Source organism: Mytilus galloprovincialis, chromosome 4 (assembly GCF_965363235.1).
Source record: "Mytilus galloprovincialis chromosome 4, xbMytGall1.hap1.1, whole genome shotgun sequence".
Classification (NCBI taxonomy): domain Eukaryota; kingdom Metazoa; phylum Mollusca; class Bivalvia; order Mytilida; family Mytilidae; genus Mytilus; species Mytilus galloprovincialis.
In genome coordinates this window covers 4,676,124-4,699,290 of record NC_134841.1, presented here as the reverse complement: position 1 = coordinate 4,699,290, position 23,167 = coordinate 4,676,124, and the positions used below count along the sequence as shown (strand labels likewise).

The 23,167-nt window shown below is 32.0% G+C and overlaps 2 protein-coding genes across 5 annotated transcripts in view; one reads left to right on the top strand and one right to left on the bottom strand.

Annotated features, from left to right (window-relative positions):
• LOC143071172 (homer protein homolog 1-like) overlaps positions 1 to 10,518 on the bottom strand; it is a 72,265-nt gene extending 61,747 nt beyond the window's left edge. Inside the window, exon 1 of one of the 3 annotated variants that reach the window (XM_076245323.1) lies at positions 10,380 to 10,518. In XM_076245323.1, the coding sequence (XP_076101438.1) occupies positions 10,380 to 10,390 (11 nt within the window). In that variant the 5' untranslated portion in view covers positions 10,391 to 10,518. The remainder of the gene's footprint in view (positions 1 to 10,379) is intronic. The other 2 variants (XM_076245315.1, XM_076245316.1) reach the window with 2 other exon arrangements.
• A 7,485-nt stretch (positions 10,519 to 18,003) lies between these two features.
• Positions 18,004 to 23,167, top strand: part of LOC143071169 (aryl hydrocarbon receptor nuclear translocator homolog) — a 34,939-nt gene continuing 29,775 nt past the window's right edge. For both annotated transcript variants that reach the window (XM_076245314.1, XM_076245313.1), the window contains exon 1: positions 18,004 to 18,159. In XM_076245314.1, coding sequence (XP_076101429.1) covers positions 18,120 to 18,159 — 40 coding nt within the window. In that variant the 5' untranslated portion in view covers positions 18,004 to 18,119. The remainder of the gene's footprint in view (positions 18,160 to 23,167) is intronic.

The window sequence follows — 23,167 nt, the reverse complement described above, 5'->3', positions numbered from 1 at the left end:
AAATCGCATTGCTGGTTATCTGAGGATTAATTTGAGCCCTCAACCACATCTGTACGTCAGAAAATGGCGATTAAACAAGTCTAAATGTCCCAAACAATTCTTGAAATTGGTTTCACCTAAGCTGTACCGGTGTGGAAGGGAGAGGGTTAATAAAAATATTATTTCAGAAAATAGCCAGTTCATTCAAATATTAAATCTGTTGTCAATTGGTCTAGATTACAAAGTCACTGAACATTCATACTAATGTGTGTAACAACACTACAACAAGCAAATGACACAAACCAGATCATGTACATTGAGAGTCTGGGTTAGAAGCACCATATACTTTAAGACAAAAGAAGCATCAACAGTACCCATACATACCTTCTCTTGAAATTATATTTTTTAATTAAGGGGAAAGCCATTAAATATATGTAGTATGGGGAGGAGAATTTTGAAATAATAATTCTTGTCTTGCAAGAACTAATAATGTTTCCTGATACAGAATGAGAATGAATTATTGACCTTTCCCGATACAGAATGAGAATGAATTATTGACCTTTCCCGATACAGAATGAGAATGAATTATTGACCTTTCCTGATACAGAATGAGAATGAATTATTTACCTTTCCTGATACAGAATGAGAATGAATTATTGACCTTTCCTGATACAGAATGAGAATGAATTATTGACCTTTCCTGATACAGAATGAGAATGAATTATTTACCTTTCCTGATACAGAATGAGAATGAATTATTTACCTTTCCCGATACAGAATGAGAATGAATTATTGACCTTTCCTGATAAAGAATGAGAATGACTTATTTACCTTTCCTGATACAGAATGAGAATGAATTATTGACCTTTCCTGATACAGAATGAGAATGAATTATTTACCTTTCCTGATACAGAATGAGAATGAATTATTTACAAAAAAAAATGCATTTGTACAAAAGGATAAATAGCTTTGCCCAAAATTAACAAGACTCGCAAAATGTGAAAAAAAAACCCTCCTGAGGCTGCACCTATCCTCGAAGCAATTTATAAAATGGTTATCTTCATAACATACAATATGAACTTATAAACTTCTATACAAAACAAATAACACATAAAGTGTATATCAAACATATTATCTATAAATATTGTCAATGTTTTGTTTTATAGACTTACATAAATTCTTAGGTTTGACTGTAAATAATATATGTCCTTAGTTAGGGACGACATCAAAAGTTTAATGAAGGATAAAAAACTTAATTCACATAGTTTTTTCACTGACCCCCACACCCCCACTCTTAACTTAATTTGGGAAAAATTGATTGACCAATAGGGATATATGTAAAATCGATTTTAGATCAACAAAACTTGCAGCAATGTTGACCCCCCACCCCCAAATTATTTGATTTAAGTTTTTTATCCTACATCGATCTTTTGATGTCGTCCCTTAATCAATACTTTATTGATAGCCCTCGGTTGTTGTTTGGGTTCTTCTTCCCCCACCCTTATCATATAATTTAATCATAAAGATGTATGCCCTTTTCATTTATTGTGTAGGTTAAAAAGTAACCTTTTCCCATATTGGTTAGGTTTCAGGTAGTGTGTTGAAAAGTTGAATATTTGAGGCTAAAATTCTTTACGTTTACTTACAGTGAGACTTTATGATGTGAAAAAAAAGGACAGGGCTTTTCATATCACAAGAAACTTTAGCGACCTTATCATATACTTCTGATAGTTTTCCCCTATTCTCATTTTTCAAGCTAAAAAAAGTGACTTATTCCCGCCTCACATACTATCACCTTGCAGGGACAGATACAGCTATTTTCAAAATTGGGATGGGGAGGGGGTGTGTGTTCCAACCATATGTCCTCATTCAAGTGCATTGATCTTCCAAACTAGAGGCTCTAAAGAGCCTGTGTCGCTCACCTTGGTCTATGTGAATATTAAACAAAGGACACAGATTGATTCATGACAAAATTGTGTTTTGGTGATGGTAATGTGTTTATAGATCTAAATTTACTAAACATTCTTACTGCTTACAACTATCTCTATCTATACTGAACTTGGTCTAGTAGTTTCAGTGGAAAATGTTTGTGAAAATTTACAAATTTTATGAAAATTGTAAAAAATTGACTATAAAGGGCAATAACTCCTTAGGGGTCAATTGACCATTTTGGTCATGTTGACTTATATTTAGGTCTTACTTTGCTGTACATTATTGCTGTTTACAGTTTATCTCTATCTATAATAATATTCATGATAATAACAAATCAAAGAGCTGAATAGCTCTGAGGGGAAAGACGGCCCTTGTTTCTATTTCATTTTTTTTTTGGGGGGTGGGGGGTATCTTTTGATAGTCTTCATATAAAGAATGAAAAAAAAGAACAGCTAGAACATGTGGAAGGTTGACACTATTGGAATCAATTGTTGTTTAATGTAATTTCGTTTCTTTAGTTTAGGGTTCAATTTAGACAGTGTTCCAGCTTGAATCTCAGGGCAGAAGGGTGCTACTTGTCTGAAAGGGCACTTTAGCGCAATAACCCAAATTGTAAGGGCACTGTTTGGCAGTGTATTAATAACCTTGAATATATGTATTATATATTGCTAGGCTCAGCTGCAGAACATTACTTGTATTTTAACCTTATTCAGAAATTAATGTGTTCCAAGTGTTGGTTCCAGTAAGATTTTTTTATTATCAAATTATCATACCATGACACAAAGCATATCATTTTAATTGATGTAAATTTATGCAAACTGTGCATTTTGATCAGGAAAAAAATCCTTAGAAAAATCTTTTTTTTTATTTTATAATTTATATAACTTAATTATACAAGTCTATTAAAATAAACAAGTAGTTCTGAAAGATGGAGCTAAACAAAATTGAATTTGTTATGTAATTAAATTATTTACATTAAAACTACTTGTTTAGACATATAGTATTTGTGTTATTGAAAGTTACCTAACTTGTAAATTGTTACAAAAAAGTATTAAGAAGTGCACACCGAAGTGCTCCTAAGTAGGGAGTTTTATAAATATAACAGGTGATACAAGAGATGATTATATTATAATGATGCAATAATACATTGCATATATAACAGAAGGTATAAACTCCATTATGGTTAAAAAATAAAAGCATTTGTTAAGTGCTCCTATGTAAGGAGGATTATAATACAAGAAATAAAACAGGAAGTGGTGCAATCTTGTTATGTTCAAATACAAATTTCTTTGGTTCTTCTTTTAATTTCATACTCGTGGTTATAAAAACAAAACGTTTTTACCAATCTACCAATTTACTCAAAACTTAGTCTGCCTTTTAAATTGTTTTAAATTTTCTTTAAAAATATTTTTTTTTATGTGTACATATGCTATGATACGTAAACATTATACACATGGCTAACATGTCAGCATTTTCATTCTGTATTAAATATCTAGTATTTGTTCAATTATCTTAAATCCACTAATTAGCAGTGAACAATCATTAGCAGAGGTGATAAAACTGCCAAAGGCATTAGGTATTTAACTTAATCCTATTGTCAGTTAATTAGTGTTACACAATCACTCCGGTAACAATTTTACCGGAAACGCCAGAAGGCATGAAATTTGTAAAATGTATCTTTTGAAAAGGCAGAGGGGGGCATTCTTTGGCTTTGGAGGGCAGAAGGGCGGGGGTAAGGGCACCAAGGGCGGGGCGCCCTTCTATTTAGGGCAGGCGGGAACACTGTTAGACCAATGGAAGAGATCTGCATCTTCTAAATCTAAACATTCAATTAAAGTTGATAGTTAATTATCTAAAATTCAACTACATTTTGTGTAGTTGAATTCTGTCATTTAACAACAACTACAATTATTTTTGAAATCTTAATAGTGTACGACTGAACTGCAGGCTAGGGCCATTTTCCATTTTTTTGTGACAGTACTCTTAAGATTTTAAATTTTTTTCTTAAGAAAGTTAGGACTGAAAAATCTATTCAGTTTTAAATTTCCATTGATAAGGTTCCCAGTTACATCTCTCATCACAGGGATACAGGTACTAATAAAAATAACAATATGATTGATGTAAACTGTGTGAAGCTTGTTTCCAAATCCTACATTTTGAAATATTTGTAAAATTTCATGAATAAATAGGTTTAAACTACAAAATGCAACATTTGTAATTTTTTTTGTAACTATTACAATGATTATGTTGGTACACAAAATTTAGTTTTAATGGAAGACTACTTATCATATACTAAATGTCACATTTTAGGTGTTTATTTTAGTGGATAATTAGCTTATAAATTGAGGTTCTCCTGAATTGGAGGAAGATTCTCAAAACAGAGTTTTACAGAAAAAAATGGAAAAGATCGTTTCTCTCCCCGATCTCATGTAGACCCTCGGACTTCCTGTTTACTTTAAAAGTTGTTGACCTACAAATTAAAGTATTGCATGTTGATGTTTGAATCATCTACAGCAAACATCATTATGTTTAAATTTAACAAATACTATTTTTTAATAAGTGCACAATCTTTGAGAATGATTTAAATAACCAGTGAAGGATATCCCTGCTTTTGTGTAGTGTGGCATTCCAACAATGACGTCACTATAAAATATAATGTAGGTTGGATATATTTAGCATATCTCGTCATACTGATTTTTCCGGATTGTAAAAAAAACGTAAATAGTGTAAAGGAGAGCTCATTATACGATAATTTCGAGAGAAACAGAATGGAAATGTGTAAAAAAGTGTTTATAGTCAATTTATTCATTTGTGTCTCCCCATCTCACCATTCTCAGTAAGATTTGTTGGGGGATTTTCCACACTATAAAAACAAAATGAATGATGTGAGGGAATGTCACTCTGGTCAACCCCATTGAGGATTGACGGCTTGAAGCCGTCTTCCCCAAAAACGGTGAAATTTCCTTAAAATTACCAATTCAGGGGCAGCAACTTAACAACCGGTTATCCGATTCATCTGAAAATTCCAGGGCAGATAGATCTCTGTTTACAGTTTATCTCTATCTATAATAATATTAAAGATACTAACAAAAAACAGCAAAATTTCCTTAAAATTACCAATTCAGGAGCAGCAACCTAACAACGGGTTGTCCGATTCATCTGAAAATTTCAGGGCAGATAGATCTTGACCTGATTAACAATTTTACCTCTTTTGCTCTAAATGCTTTGGTTTTTGAGTTATAAGCCAAAAACTGCATTTTACCCCTTATGTTCTATTTTTAGCCATGGTGGCCATCTTGGTTGGTTGGTTGGGTCACCGGACACATTTTTAAACTAAATACCCAAATGATGATTGTGGCCAAGTTTGGTTTAATTTGGCCTAGTAGTTTCAGAGGAGAAGATTTTTGTAAAAGTTAACGACGACAGACAATGGACGCCAAGTGATGAGAAAAGCTCACTTGGTCCTTTGGGCGAGGTGAGCTAAAAAAAGGGGGGTTCCAACCCCAGACCCCCTCTGAATCCACCACTGCCTATCATATAGGAAGTGGTCCCTTCTAGGGTCACATTGTTGCCACTGCCTATCATATAGGAAGTGGTCCCCTCCAGGGTCACATTGTTGCCACTGCCTATCATATAGGAAGTGGTCCTCTCCAGGCTCACATTGTTTCATGAGTAAGGATTGGTGGAAGTGGCACAGACATCAAACTACAAGTGACATCAATGAACAATGAATTTTGTTTTTTCATGAAAAAAGTTTTAAATATTTTATAGAGTATAGTTAAATTAGTTAATCCATAAATATACATGATAAAAATAAAGACTGCCAAACAACCAATGAATATATGAATATTTGAATCTAAAACACATTTCTTCAAGTATTTCATACTGTGCAGTTTATAAAAAAATGTCATCAAAAAAGCATTCTTCTATTTCTAAGATCTTATAAGGTTAGGGAAACAATTGGCATATTACGGAAAACTTGTTACAAATAGATAATTGTTCAATCAAAAGTTGTTAGATAGTTATCAGTTATAGTACCTTGACAATTTAAAGTTAGCAGGTAATTGTCAATAAACAAAGGTATTTTAGATTTACAACATTTCATTAACTCTTGTTTTATATCAGTAGATAACAGGTTTATCTCACCTCTTTATTATTTCCTTTCATTCCTTTAATATTTAGATCTAAATGTCTCTTTTTCTTAAACCAACTCTACTACAGAACCAAATTCAATAATAAAAATTTAATTCAAATTTTACAACCAAATTTAATCCAACTGTTTATAATTTTACCCCTGCATAACAAAGATGGGGTCTTTAGAAATTAGGGTGTCTGTTTGTCTGATCATCCCTTTGGATCAATTTATTAAAAACCAAAAACACAAATTTCAACAACTTTTACATAATTTACTTGTCCATCTCCTATTTTAATTTTTGATCCACAAAATTTCTTGCATTTTTCATACTAAAAAGAGGACAATTTTATTTCATATTATAGGGGTACCCATGTACACAGATCTTCTTAGACCAAGTAAAGTTTGAACAAATTTCTGTTGCATCAATTATGTCCCTTTATAATGTTATATGCAAGTTTGGACATCATTTGTTAAAGAATTGAAATTTATTCAGGATGTAAAGACTGAGGGACAGAGGTAACATTTAATGCCCCCTCTGCTACAGCGAGGGCATAACAAGGGTAACACTTTAACACTCCAATGCGGCCCTGGCATAAAAACATTTATAGCAGACAGACACCTACAATTATCACTAGATTAAAGGTTCCTTAGTTTGGGACAGACACAAACAGAATTTATATGGCAGTGTCAAGATTATAAAGCCTTATATTTACATGAACACCTCTTATTTTCTTTTTGAGCCTTGAATAGACACTTGTCTATTGTTGAAGAACTAATGTTGGCCTTAAGCATGTTAAGAAGTGCTTTGCCTTATTTTGTGTTGGGATACTGTCCCTTTTTTATAGACTACAAATCTCCTTCTATCCAACCAGTAACATGTACTCATACTAACAATAAAATCAAGAGAGATAACAGGCTTTTAACAGTATAATGGGTATTTCCGAATCAATAGAAACTACTACACAAGAAGATTTCCAAAGTTTTATATGCAGAAGGAATATTCATTTGCATTTTATCTTTTGTGTCAGTTACAAATAGCACTCAATGACTCAGTGTTCTCCCCTGGGCCTTTTAGCATCATGGTGATGTGATGGTTAATTTCTTGAATGAGGTGCTATCTGAATTAGTTTTATTGTAGATTATGTTATGGATGTGATGCTGTAACTTTTAAAAAAAAGAATTAGATGTTTTTTTCCAATTTCTCTTTTGATCAGGATGGTAAATGAAATGTCTGGGGAGAACACTGAGCCGAGTTAGTTTAACAGTGTTTTTTTAGTGTATGATTCAACCTTTTGAGCTAGAATTATTATTATATAATATTGATGCCCAATACCACCAAATCATAGTACATCACAGGCGAATAGTTAATACAACTAGAGGCTCTCAAGAGCCTGTGTCGCTCACCTTGGTCTATGTGCATATTAAACAATGGACACAGATAAATTCATGACATAATTGTGTTTTTGTGATGGTGATGTGTTTGTAGATCTTACTTTACTGAACATTCTTGTTGCTACAATTATCTCTATCTATAATGAACTTGGCCCAGTAATTACAGTGGAAAATATTTTCTAAAAATTTACAAAAATTTATGAAAAATGCTAAAAATTAACTATAAAGGGCAATAACTCCTTAAGGGGTCAATTGACAATTTTGGTCATTTGACTTATTTGTAGATCTTACTTTGCTGAACATTATTGCTGTTTACAGTTTATCTGTATCTATTATAATATTCAAGATAATAACCAAAAACTGCAAAATTTCCTTAAAATTACTAATTCTGGGGCAGCAACCCAACAACAGGGTGTCTGTTTTGTCTGAAAATATCAGGGCAGATAGATCTTGACCTGATAGACAATTTAACCTTGTCAGATTTTCTCTAAATGCTTCGGTTTTTAGTTATAAGCCAAAAACTGCATTTTACCCCTATGTTCTATTTTTAGCCGTGGCAGCCATTTTGGTTGGATGGCCGGGTCACCGGACACATTTTTTTCAATAAGATACCCCAAAGATGATTGTGGCCAAGTTTGCTTTAATTTGGCCCAGTAGTTTCAGAGGAGAAGATTTTTGTAAAAGATTTCTAAGATTTACGAAAAATGGTTAAAAATTGACTATAAAGGTCAATAACTCCTAAAGGGGTCAACTGACCATTTTGGTCATGTTGACTTATTTGTAAATCTAACTTTGCTGAACATTATTGCTGTTTACAGTTTATCTCTATCTATAATAATATTCTAGATAATAACCAAAAACAGCAAAAATTCCCTAAAATTAACAATTCAGGGGCAGCAACCCAACAACGGGTTGTCGGATTCATCTGAAAATTCGAGGGCAGAAAGATCTTGACCTGATAAACAATTTTACCCACGTCAAATTTGCTCTAAATGCTTTGGTTTTTGAGTTATAAGCCAAAAACTGCATTTTACCCCTATGTTCTATTTTTAGCCATGGCGGCCATCTTGGTTGGTTGGCTGGGTCACGCCACACAGTTTTTAAACTAGATACCCCAATGATGATTGTGGCCAAGTTTGGTTTCATTTGGCCCAGTAGTTTCAGAGGAGAAGATTTTTGTAAAAGATTACTAAGATTTACGAAAAAATGGTTAAAATTTGACTATAAAGGGCAATAACTCCTAAAGGGGTCAACTGACCATTTTGGTCCTATTGACTTATTTGTAAATCTAACTTTGCTGAACATTATTGCTGTTCACAGTTTATCTCTATCTATAATAATATTCAAGATAATAACCAAAAACAGCAAAAAATCCCTAAAATTACCAATTCAGGGGCAGCAACCCAACAACGGGTTGTCGGATTCATCTGAAAATTTGTATGCAGAAAGATCTTGACCTGATAAACAATTTTACCCATGTCAGATTTGCTCTAAATGCTTTGGTTTTTGAGTTATAAGCCAAAAACTGCATTTTACCCCTATGTTCTATTTTTAGCCATGGCGGCCATCTTGGTTGGTTGGCCGGGTCACGCCACACATTTTTTAAACTAGATACCCCAATGATGATTGTGGCCAAGTTTGGTTTAATTTGGCCCAGTAGTTTCAGAGGAGAAGATTTTTGTAAAAGTTAACGACGACGGACGACGACGACGGACGCCAAGTGATGGGAAAAGCTCACTTGGCCCTTCGGGCCAGGTGAGCTAAAAAACAGTAGAAAAAATAATAATCCCTAGAATTTGACAGTTAACTAACTGTTGTAGGAAATTTATCCTACATTAAAATGCAGTATAAAAACATTAAAAATGTACGAGAAATTAACATACATCTTGAGTGTTTCAAAGCACCATTCTTTTTTATTTGGTGTTTCTATGATAGAATATTTTGGAAACATGAGGAGTACAGTACTTTTGTTATTATGCTTTTTACATGGTTACTCAAGCTTGTACACATGAACATTTTATAGGTTAACTTCCAATAGTTATGGCTATTTTCTTGTATGCAATGAAACTTTAAATGTTATACGAAATTTTGTATGTTTTACTACACATGATAAATTTTTACTTGTGCAAAGTGTTTCTTATATTATTATTTGAAACAAAGATAAATTCTGCACATTTTTTCTTCAAATGGGAACAATGACTCGCTATTAGGGAAAAAACAATGGTGGTACAAAATGTATAACACCTACATTTATTATATCTCAGTTATCATTTTCTACAATGTATATACATGATATAAAATAAGTACACAATACATGTATAACATTTTGACTATTTTTTAAATTGCAAGTGTTGAACTATTTGACGGGTTAATAGTTTCCAACTATTGGACCTCAATGAAACTATTTGACCCCAATCCCCATAATATTTCACACAATTTCAAATGCAGCTATGGTTTTGGAGGATTTTGAAAATACTGTGTGATTTATGACGTCCAGCTACCTATTGTATCCAAGGTTGATGCAGTGCAGGATGTAGCCTTAGCATTTCAGAATATTTTTCAAGTACACATTAAACAGTATGGTTGGGTTTCTGCTTTTTATATTACGATAGTTGATTTATCCCTGCAATTTATTGTCTGTTTATATGATATCCACTTATGGAATATAAGTTTATTTTATTGTCTCCTATAATGGAAGATCTGAGAAGCAAATTTTTGTTCTTCTCTTGCACGTATAATTAGAACTTGCGCTACTGAGATGTTGTGGCAACAAAGTCCAAATCGCCTTGCATAATGCACTGCGGGGTAGACCACTCGTTGAATAAATTTATAAGTGCTTCAGATAGTTGACAATTTATGGTTGCAAAATTCCACAAATTTTTCAGAACTTTTAACGACCACCTATTTATAATTAAATTGAATTTTGCTTGAATCATCTTACCCAAAACTCATTTTGTTCTTCGTATTGAAGCTACATTGTACATATCCCTTCTTCTGTTCTGTTTACAATTTTCTAACGTCCCAACTGTTAACCGGAAACGCACTAGGCAATCAAAGTGTTATACAGTAACTTGTCAACGTCTGCGTTTTGCCTGTAAAGAATCGGAGAAGCATATTACAATATTCGGAAATCTCTTTTTTAAAATTGGACAGAATATAGTATATTATATTCAGACTTTAAGGGTCCGTGTAACACTTAACAATTCAAAATTATAAAAAGTTTTCAAACTTTATTTTTATATAATTTTTGGGTCACAGTTTTAAAATATCAACATTCTAAATTTTGGCCGCCGCGGAAATAAGATTTCACCAAATAATAAAAATTGTCTAAAATTACTTAAGATATTTATTCAAACTTTAAAAATTCTAAACATAATGTGCAGTTTTCATCGTTTCGTTCTTTGAATGTTTATTTTTTTGAAATTTAATTTTTAATTTAAATATAGGGAAAGGTCCGTCGCCAGTTACAAGTGTAAACCCTTGGGAATATTCTAATATGACGTCCTTATTACGACGGTAAACAAAGCTGTGTTCTAACGCTCAGTGTAAAATATCGACAAATATAATGCCTACCCATGTTAAAATGGAAATATGCATAGTGCATGATGATTTCTTAAATAACCATGGGAACTTGACGAAACGAATGAAAGTTACCAAACACAAATCAAAACGAAAACAATAGTTTCTGAAAGCCTAAACATAATATAAAACAAGAGTTTAACTTGTTTGATTTACACACGTTTGATTTTTTAAATAAATAGACAACATGCAGGAAAAGGGAGAGTGTCACGCTCTCTGTACGTTAAGGACCGACCTGAAACAACTCGCTGCTTTGCAACTAATATCAAAGTGCATCGAAACCACAGGCACTTATCTCAGAATTAATATATTAAGGTACATAGGAAAGAAAGTTTCTGAGACAAGTGCCTGTGATCGAAACTGAAGGATTGGTTTATCAAAAATAAACTTAAAGACAAGCTTCAGGAGTCGGTTTCACAAAAAAAAACTAATTAAGATTGGTCGTAAGTCATGAACAATTCAGTATACAGTTTTTTACTTATTATAAGATCAATCTTAGTCGTAATTTTTTTTGTGAAACAGACTCCAGGTTATTCAAAATAAAGTTATTTCTTCCTTAGAAATAACTTTAAAATCTAGATGGAGGAACTCTTGGGGTTGACTATTCTTATGAATACATGAAGATCTCATTTCAACTAAATTCATTGGACCGAAATTGAATGGTTAAATTAAATTGAAAAAGCAGCAAAGACCTTTTCATCGCATCATATTACATGCCTCATACAAACATGAAAGTCAAAACAATCATCTTAAACTACATGTATCACTAGAAAAAAAATACAGGAAAACCTAAACATATTATTATCGCTGGAGATTTCAACTACCAAGACATCGACTAGATACATATGGAGATAAAACAGGAGCACCAGACAAAGAAGTATTATACAAGCACTTATCTCAAGTTCGTTTATTTTCAGACGACTGCAGTCTCTAACGAGAAATTAACAACACAAAAGACCATCAAATCCCCCAAGAAGATCTTAAGTATGGGCACTAAATTGGGGAATGAAATTTAATGCAAAAAAATGCTTTATAATGAGCTTCAAACAAAAATCAAGGCATCCAGTACACCAACTAGACAACCACATACTAGACCAAGTACAAAAAAATTCTTACCTAGGTCTTTATATATATGATGACCTAAAACGGACCAGTCACATAGGGAATACAACAAGCAAGGCAAGTTGTACACTAGGGTTCCTGAGAAGAAACTTACTCCAGTGCCCCCAAGAGTGCACAAAACTAGCCTACTTAGCCATTGTAAGATCCGTACTAGAATACGGTGCTGTACAAATAGGTTGAGGGATTAGTGCCGGCTATTGATCCAACTGATAGTGCGGTGACTGAAGGCAGATTTTTTTAAATTTAATCTCCCCACCGAACACACACCTACATAATATATCATTGGAAAGAGGAAATCGTGTACTATAATAATATGCCTGTCGTCAGGACTTGATATGGTCACATTTTTTTTAAATTGAGGTCAAAGGTCATATGTAAAAATCTGTGAAAATTTGGGAGGGTTTCAATTTTGGCATTTTTTTCTATTTCTAAACTCTACCTAAATACAAATGATACTGTTTTGTCTTAAGTAATGTTTGTTATTATACATAAACCTTAATCATTGAGATTTTTTTATCAAAAAAATTCTTAAAACGACGTTTTATAAATAAAACTTCAAAAATCAAGTTTTCAACCTATAAAATGTTTAGAGCACCTTAACCTTATGAAAAATATCAATTTCAGGTAAAAATCAAGTGTCATGCAGGACAATACTTTAAAATTATTTTTTAAACTATCATAGTGGGTGAGGTATCAAACCAAAGCCATTGAACACTACAGTCAAATATGACCTCATATTGAATTTGCGAATACTTCAGGTTTTTTATAGACTACTCGTTGCTTTTGGTTTTTTTCACAATTATTACTGCTACCATAGTATTATCTTTTGTAATTGTGTATTTAACTCTGGTTAATGTCTATTACATTATAGGTTTTGTAACTATATCCCCCCCTTTTTCCCTTGCAACGTACTACAAACTTCAAAAGTATTCCATATAAAAAAAGAAGATGTCATATGATTGCAAATGAGACAACTCTACAAATGAGACCAAATGAGACATAAAACAATTATAGGTCCCGTACGGGCTTCAACAATGAGTAAAATTCATACTGCATAGTCTTTAATTCCCAAAATGAATAATGTAAAACAAACAAAAATCTAACGGCCTGATTAACATGATTAATGTACAAAATAAGTAAGAAAGAAACAAATATAGTATAGAGAAACAAACGACAAACACTGCAGTACCGTCTCGTGACTTGAAACAGATACATACAGATAGTGGCGGGGTTTAACTTTTTTAAGGGCACGCCAACACTCCCCTAACCTCGGGGCTTGAACCATGTGTACCAGTGCAACAAGCTTTATACCAAATCAACCGTTATCTCCATCATCTTCATTTTCATCAACCGTCACAAGACGTGTTTTAATATTTCTACACATTTCACTCATGGCAATAGGTCTGCAAATGAAAAATTCTGCTGAAAGCGAACACGTTATTTTGAGTTTTTCTTTACAAGTACAGAAAAAGATATTGTAGGAAGTCCAAAGACATTTGTTCCTAAAAAATACCAGCTTCAAACCATCCCTAGGCTATCAATTCATCCAAGATTTAACAGAGATCTAAAAGGGGGTTAGGAAGGTGTGATGACATCCATATGCTTGTCTGCAAAGATGCTGGGGAAACATTATACGAGACGTACACACTATCTTGAATTCGCTCAATTTCATGGTTGGCAACACATTAGATAGCGTCGCACTTTACTTTAAGAAACATAAAATCCTTTGGCACGCAATGTTTCAACAAGGTGTTTTGAACCAAACTCATGGTACATTTGTAAAGCCAATCCTAAATGAAAAGGAGTAAAACAAAAACGATTGCCTCAACAATTGCATTTCCACAATTTCTCTGGTGCCATTTCCTGAGAAAAATCTTGGCTGTATGCAGTTTCATTGAGTAACCATAGAATGAATTGCAATAACTACGAAGGCATTGACTGAATTAAGAAGGAAGAGACAATTCATCCGAAGTTGGGTAGTCTCTTTAGAGTTTCGATGTCTTTTCTAAGTAAACTTGCAGCGGAATGAAATATCTATCCGTTATTTGTATCTATTACAGTTGACATTGAGATTTTGATGTCAGTTTTCAATTGACTAGAAGCTTATATGGCATCATAAATAGTTATTTTGCTACTAAATATTACGTTATATTTGCCTTGAACTTGTTAAAGTTGTTTGACAACTGAATTTCTACAGAAATGAATGAGTTTAGACTGCATTTTACATGTAGAATATTTTAAATTAGAATCAGCCGGAAGAAATGATCTATATTTATCAAGTAACGGTGTCATGAGGAATGACCAATAAATCGTTGTCAATAGCCAAAATAAAAATAGTAAAAGTAGTATCGTGTTCTGAGATATCTGCTTCCACGGGTTTGGATTTTTTTTATTTCGTTTTTAGCAAATAATTTGTAATGCAACCAAAATGACAGAGTGCTTGAAGTTTAAAAGATGGACGGGAAACTATTTCAACTTTAACTTTATCTGACACGGATGAAACATTTTTAATACGCTCATCTGATTCAAACTTGAAGAATTTTTTATCTTTCTAAAATGTTTTGTTGCAACAAAATATACAAGCGCTCCATTTGAACGACTGCATTCTAGAACGTGTACAAATACCCGAAACTGAGGGACAATTTAAAACAGTCAGATAATTGTATGTCGTCATTAAATATCAGACTAGAAGCTTCTAAAAGGGGGAACACATATGTTTACTTGTTTAAGTTTTGTAGTATGAACGATGATAAACTGCCTGCACGGAGTTCTTTAAATTAACAGATATGGCATGAATTAAACATCTTGATGTTCACCTCATCCAATCTTTTATGCAATGCAGATACACAAATCGACTTCCCTAAACTGGTAAATTGACTCAAAATTTCAATCGAGTTTTTTTTTGGCACATTATGCACTGCATAAAATTTAAAGACTTTTGTCTTTTCTTTGGACTTAATGGAGCAAGATGCAAAGGACTTGGCATATCACGGAATATTTACTGAAACTATCCGTCAATTATTTTGATTTTACAATAAGACTTTTCTGACAAAGTATATTTGATGTTTTATAACGAAAAAAAAATAGAATATAAACATATACAAACAAATTATGTGGCATATATCAGTGCACTTTAATTGAAAATATGTGTATATAATAGCGAAAAAGGTAGTTATTTCATATATCATTTGAGAGCAAATTATCGACTAATACACAAAATGTGACGGAAGGCAAGTGATTGAGTTCCGTGTTGAAATTGAAGATTTTTACTCCATTCTTTTTCCATTGATTTCTTAAGGTTTTTTTTCATATTTTGGTTCCGAAATTTTTATCACTTATTAGTTTTATTAGATACTGTATGCTTAAAATATTATGGGATATTTTTTATTAATACTATGAAGAAGAAACTAAAGTTTGAGTCTGAATTTGCAATTAAAATTACCTCAATTTTTTAAAAATAGTCTAAACTTCGCAAATTTTATTGATTAGAAGGAAATAAAATACCGAATAGAATATTTTGACATATAAGAATAGCTTCAGGAAAAACTATTTCAATTAAATGTAAGCAAACATACACATTTTTCATTTTGAAAAAGGGGGGTTGAAACTCTCCAATATACTACCAGTCATAAAAACGACTTTTTAGAAAAATGTGACCGTACAAAATTCTGACGACAGGGCAAAAACTAAAGAAGACATATTTGTCTTTACGTTAAGACCATTTTTAGCCGTGTGTTATTTGGGGAGATTAAACTCGCGATCTAGACGTCTTTTTACACTTCTGTCACCGCACTATGACTACTTACAAGAAATCAGAAACAAACGTCAAGTCAATGCAAAAAACTTTAGTGATTTCCAATATATATATATATATATATATTAAAAATTAAATACACAAAAAGAGTTTTAAAAGCAGCATTCTTTTAAAACTCTTTTTGTGTATTTAATTTTTAATATATAATTCTGTACACCGCTTGAAAAGAAACTTTTTTTGTATATATATATATATATATATACTAGTGTAGTAGAAAGACAAGAAACCAGAAATAGCAGATCATACAAATTGATTGAATGCAAAACAGTCATTGGAAAGAACTCTTCCCCCCTCCCCCCCCCCCCAAAAAAAAAAAACAATAGTGCAGTGGAACCATCTGGAAGAGAATATATTGTATGCCAAAAGACAGTTGAAGGTTTCACGGTTGGACTAACCATGCAACCAGCTCTACTGCCAGTGCGCATGTATCTGCGATCGGACCATGCACTGTGTAACATACAGATACAGATACAGAGAAAACGAATTACGGTTTAACGAATTGAAAAATTGGGATTACTGAATGTTTGTAACTACGAGGGAAACAAAATCCTCTGAATCGTGTTTTACTGATTTTTCACGATATATTTTCATTTTTTTTCAAGAAATTTCTCGAATAGAAAAACTAGAACAACTGCGTAAATATGTTATGTTATAATTTGGAGAATTAAAGAAGGTTCTACACCTTTGATGTTTGGCAACTGTCAAAGGTGTAGAATCTTCTTCTTTATTTTCACGTTAATGGTATTAAAAACTGGAATTCTTTGCCAGATTAAGTAATAAGTATTCATATGAATTCAAAATTAAAGAATCCTATTTGAAATAAGCTGGTTTCACATTGCTATTATTCTCATTCTTGAGTTAAGTCATTTGAGGTAAAAGACACATGCCATTGCTATTTTTTAGATTGTATTTAGCTAAGTTTCTAAAATTTATCAGTGATATAGCCGTTTGTATATTGCTTTTATCTCAATAATAATAGTAATTATTATAAGTATTATCATTCTAAATCATATCATATGAAAAAGAAATCATATTATATATTACAAGAACATTGCCGAGATCCGGGTGATAGAACAGAATTTTACGTATACTCCTTGAAAACTGTGGACATTGTCAATTTTCATAAGTAGGGGCCCACTGACTGCTTTGAACGAAACCCACTCCAGTCATGCTTCTGTGATTCCCTAAGTCTAACAAAAAAGGGAATCGGTCCCCGGAATGGGCCACTCCCTAAATCCACCTCTGTTTGCCGCCGATGTTTGGGTTGAAACTGTTAACTTTTTGTGTCTTATTATGACTTCTATCGTTATTGGCTTTTGATTTAACTTTCATTAGGGTATGACACCGTGTACTATTTACAACGTTACAGTAATGCAAGTTGAGAAAAGTAAAAGTGAAGCAAGGATGATTTTTTTAAGTCAGTTGGCAGCGGCTCAGGGACTTTCTATACTAAAGTATAGTTAACTTAGTATAGAAACTGTCCCTGACGGCGGCTGAGAGAAAACACCCAAGGCCAAAAAGTAGAACCTATGTTATAATTAGCATCATAAATATGTCTTTAAAATTATTGATGTAAATCTAATTCACTGTCTACTATCATTACTTGAATTTCAATTAATCAATTAGATAATTGTGTACGCAGTTACATAACCCTGTGAAAATGCTTTAGCTTTGGCAAGGCTGACTTGTATATTAGTGAGACAAATCACTATACAAATCCTTGATTTCGGCTGGAACATGGTTAAAAATACTGTCCCCAAATTTTGATAAACTAAATCTGAGAGTTTGGACTGTAAATAAACGGGGCCGAAATAGGCCAAGCTCAACTTTGAATATAAAGTTAATTATGAAATCGGGAGAATGTCGAAAATGTAAAATCAAAACTTGACGAGTAGAGATTTATGTGAAAAGACTACATATCAGAGGAAAACAAACAGAAATTTAGAGAATACGGAAATGAAACAAAAAAATAGAGCCCAAAATCTGGTGAGTCTATGAATGAAGATGGTAAGCTATGTGGACGTCATAGTGATACTTTGCTGTCGAGTACTATTATCAAATCCAAATCTCGCTCTGAACGAGATAGTTCGAGAGTCTTTGTTTCCTGTCAAGTCGTCAACAAATTTATATTCATATCCATTTTAAGCAGCAGTAAACAGATTTAGCATGGCCTCTTCAACAATATCTCCAGGACCATCAGGATCTGGTTAGTTCAGAAGTTAAAATTATAGCCAAGATAGCTCCAATTGCTGATGAACAATATTGATAATTTTCATAGATCTGTTGTGGTGTCCCTAAAAATAGTAAAATTATAAGACAATACATTCTTTCTTCTAAACACGATACCTTTACGCCTCTTTTTGTTGGACAACTAAGCAGTTGTAATAGTTCAAACTATATGATTTTAGAAATATGTATGTTTTGAGAGTTACTGATGAAAGAAAGTAAAAAATAAAATAAAAGCACTTCAGAGGAATCAATTCATAAATGTCATTATTATTTGCTTTTGAGTGTTCCACATGTGTTATAGCTGACTATGTATGGGCTTTGCTCATTGTTGAAGGCATTACAGTGACCTATAGTTGTTAATGTCTGTTTCATTTTGGTCTTTACACTTTTGTGGATAGTTGTCTCATTGGCAATCATACCACATCTTCTTTTTTATATTTTATCTGTTTATAAAGATATTATAATTCTGTTTACATGTTTGTCACACTTACTCATTATGTATTTAAGACAATTAACAGGTACATGTACTACATACAAAAATGTGCATCTGTAAAAAGATAAATGCAGTTTACATCAGGGTGGGAACAACCCCTCTAATGAGGTGTAACTCCTCAATGTAATGACTATCCTTTTAATGAGGGGTACATTTCATGTTATAACAAATATTTTTTTTGTAAAAACCACTTCTTAATACAAAAGGGCCCACATTTATCATGTATATATTATTTAAAGATTTTCTTCCTAAGAACTACATGTACATACAATGTATCTACTGTATTCATGATATCTGGTATTATATGTCTTATTGTCCTGCATACATATATAAGTATCTAAGACATATATATTTTGATAAATCAAAAGTCCTTGGTACAGAAAATATAGTTTAAAAATAATTAACACAAAAAATCTCATCATAAATCGAACATTGTTTCTGTTAGCACTTTCACCGCATCTCCTACGGTTCATCTCAGACAGAAATGTTATCTATCATTGATAGTAACGACTTCTGACGTTTCCTATTAGTAACGTCATGTGGTAGTTTGTATATTTTACGGACTCTAATTTCAAACCGAATTTCACTTCCTATTTAGAGTCGGCTTATACTTTTCTATAAAATAGTGTTCCTTGGCTTCACACGTATTTAATCTTATGTTCACATCTTAAATAAGGAATATATTTTAAATTGTACCTTTCCACATTGGTCAAAGTGTTTGGAACATGGAGAATTTCTTATTGATGGGTCCTTTATCTGTTGTTTATGAACTCTTTCTCTATCAGTTAGTCTATTGGTTTGACCTACATGTATGTAGTTTTGATTACAAGTGGGACAGGTAGCACAATAAATGATATTTTCTGCTTTACATTATCAAGAAAATAAGATGTAAAAAATTGATGTATTTGTTTCAAAGAAAAGACATTTATAAAACATGTAAAAACTGGATAATAACAAATATGCAATCAGGTTTATTTTATTTGTAATATAAGTTGATCTTATAATTAATTAGTAGAGCGAGAGCAATAGTATTCATACATATAAATGTATGAACATAGAAATGAGGCCAAAACAGCCATTTACAGGTAAGTTTTGAGAGACTAAGATCTTAAATTTATTTGGTTATTTTATATTTTGGTCCCAGAGTTATTGTCGAGCTTTTGACTTTAGTCGAAAAAGCGAGACTAAGCGATCCTACATTCCGTTGTCGGCTGCAGCGTCCACAAATATTCACTCTGTGGTTAAAGTTTTTGAAATTTTAATAACTTTCTTAAACTATACTGGATTTCTACCAAACTTGGACAGAAGCTTGTTTATGATCATAAGATAGTATCCAGAAGTAAATTTTGTAAAAATAAAATTCCATTTTGTCCGTATTTACTTATAAATGGACTTAGTTTTTCTGCGGGGAAACATTACATTCACTCTGTGGTTAAAGTTTTTAAAATTTTAATAACTTTCTTAATTGTACCAAACTTGGACAGAAACTTATTTATGATCATAAGATAATATCCCGAAATAAATTTTGTAAAAAGATAAATTCATTTTTTACGTATTTTACTTTTAAATGGACTTAGGTTTTCTCCCAGTTAACATTACATACAGTCTGCAGTTAAAGTTTTTAAAACATTTATTAGATTCATAAACTATCCTGGATTTTTACCAAACTTGGACAGAAGCTTCTTACGATCAAAAGATAGTATCAAGAGGAATATTTTTATTGATTTTTTTCCTCATTTTTGTTGAGCCTGTGATTTACAGCAAAAGTAGGCGAGACACTCTGGTTCAGCGGAACTCTTACAAATTTTTTGTTGTTGTTATTTCTTTGGTTGATAAAATGTAAAGATAAAGCTTGAAATTTGAAACTGTGACCATGATGAGTACAATAATATCGAATTGCAATATATAAGTAATTGTTTTGCCAATTTATTAACCTAGATGTCTGTACATAGACAAATGTGTTAAGCTTATTTTTTCTGATTTGAGATTATGAATACAACTCTTCTCATCTTTCTAACAGTGATTTGTTTCACTTTAATTTTTCTCAATTCCTTGCACACTTATGTCAGATCTGTTAATTTTTGTATCCCAACTTGGCCAAGGGGGTATTATTAGTTATCTTGGTGTAATCAGGGGTGTACAGAATTTTACACTGTTGTTGAAAATTCATACACCCTGAGGCGCAGCCTCACTTACTATTTTTATGTAAGGAGAGACTGATCATAATCTCTAACTAGTAAATCGATTAAAACATTTGCATGGTCTGAATTCAGATTTTGTACTATTCCTCCCTACTTAAACAAATTCTCATTCTTTAATAAGATATTATAATGCTACTAGGATGATTAAATGATTTATACCGGCCAGTTATATTGAAATGAGGCAAAAAAGCAAATTGTTAGACATTTGATTAAAACTGAAGGATTATGAAACAGTAAAGCATTTTCCTGTGAAATACCACCAAACTTAAAAGGATAAAAAAATATTACAAAGAACAAATGCTCAAGTATATTTGATTAATTTTGATTTGTTACCAATTATGTTGGCTAATAAAGAATAAGAAATGTAACACAAGTATTTTTTGTAGTTATATTTACTTATTCAAAATAGCCTTGAAAAATTGATTGGTGTTTTAACACCACTTTTAAGTACCACTTTTAAGTACCACTTTTAGGCTATTTTGTGGCAGCCATTTCTTATTGGTGGAGGAAGCAGGAGTGCCCTGAGAAAACCAACCACCTTCAATATGAAAACTGACAATCCTGGTCAATTAACTTAAGATTGGAGTCAAGTGCACTTGCACGGGTGTGGAGTCTTGAAATAAGAAATGGACAAAAGGGTTACCGTTTACTACAAGTCTTTGAAATAAGAAATGGACAAAAGGTTTTTACTACAAGGCCTTATATTTTTACTTATACAAGATTTATACAAAACTATGTATGATGTTATTAAAAATATAAGTTACATATATATAGATGTCCAATATCTATCTGTATGTAAGTAACATATATATATAGATGTCCAATATCTACCTGTATGTAAGTTACATATATATATATATATATATATAGATGTCCATTACCTACCATTAATTATCAATGTGTTTGTCGTGGATAGGTGTTATATAAATATGATAGATCATAAAGTATCACCAATGCCTACTAATCAATAATCTTGCTGAGTGTTATAAAAACACATTATGTATTGTTTACAGTACACAGGTTTTTTTTTTAATTAAAGATCATATCCCTAAGTTGCTGTTCCATAAATTTTCCAAAATTTATATAACAAAATGTACAAATGTATTGTGTTGATGTTGGTGTTGAGGCTAATTTTTGTTTGTTAGAAATATGAAATACTGTTGTTTTTACAGACAATTTGTTTCTATTTTTTAATCCTATCCAATAATTTGATGATTACCTATAAGTATCAATGTCATCTTGTAGTTCTTTGATTTTTGATATTTTTACAATTGTCAGTGACTTATTTTTTCAAACAACTTATTGACAGTCAAACAAACATCAAAAGTAATGAAGTAATCAATTTAATTTTGAAAAATTCAGGTAAAATTGATTGTATGTTAGTTTGTCATTGCAGTTCCTCTGAAATTACATGACAAAAATTTAGTAGAGAATACAGAATTACTATGTAGGTTTGCAGATTGACATGACATTATTTTTTTGTAGGAGTTATACCCCTTTGAACTTAATTTGTTATGTCTACATACTACTTCAACTTGTCATGGTTTCTCCTTTGAAACCACACAACAGAATTTCATGAATCTTTGTAGAAAATAAAAAGATGCAATGTAGATGTGCCTATTGACATGAAATTATGATTGATTTTTTCTCAAGATGTTATACTCCTTTGAACTTAGAAAGTGGGCTGAAATATACAACTGCAACAGTTTGTCTTCATTATTCCTAGATGTCCACACTTTGTAGTTAATGAGGACATTATATATAAGTGTGCATATTTACAATAAATCTTTTATCAGTTGACTTTTGTCTTGAACTTGGAAATGATTAATCTGATGAGATTTTGTTTGCCAGTGACAATGTGGGGAAAGTGTATATGAGCATGCTCACAAAAGTTCTTTAATTTAAAATATCCACATATTTTGTCCCAGGCTGTATTTATGCCTGCACTGTAGTGCAAGGACTTCAATTTTAGCCTTGTCTGTTTGAACATCCCAATATTGGTTTTCATTCTCTCTCTATATATATATAATATGACTTTAGTTTGCTGCTAGATTTTTGGGTTTCTGGAAACCTTTACAAATATTTGTTTGCATAAATAATGACAATACATTCTATTTCTTTGCTAATAATATTAGAAAAAAGTGTTCATTAAGAAAACTTAGACTAATTATTTACTTACCAAAGTCTCTGTTGTCATAGTTAATTTCGAAATAGAGTAGTCAAAATTGACATGTTGATCATGATTTCATGCATTTCCTCCATTTAAAGTAATCTAAATTTATTTTTCTTAG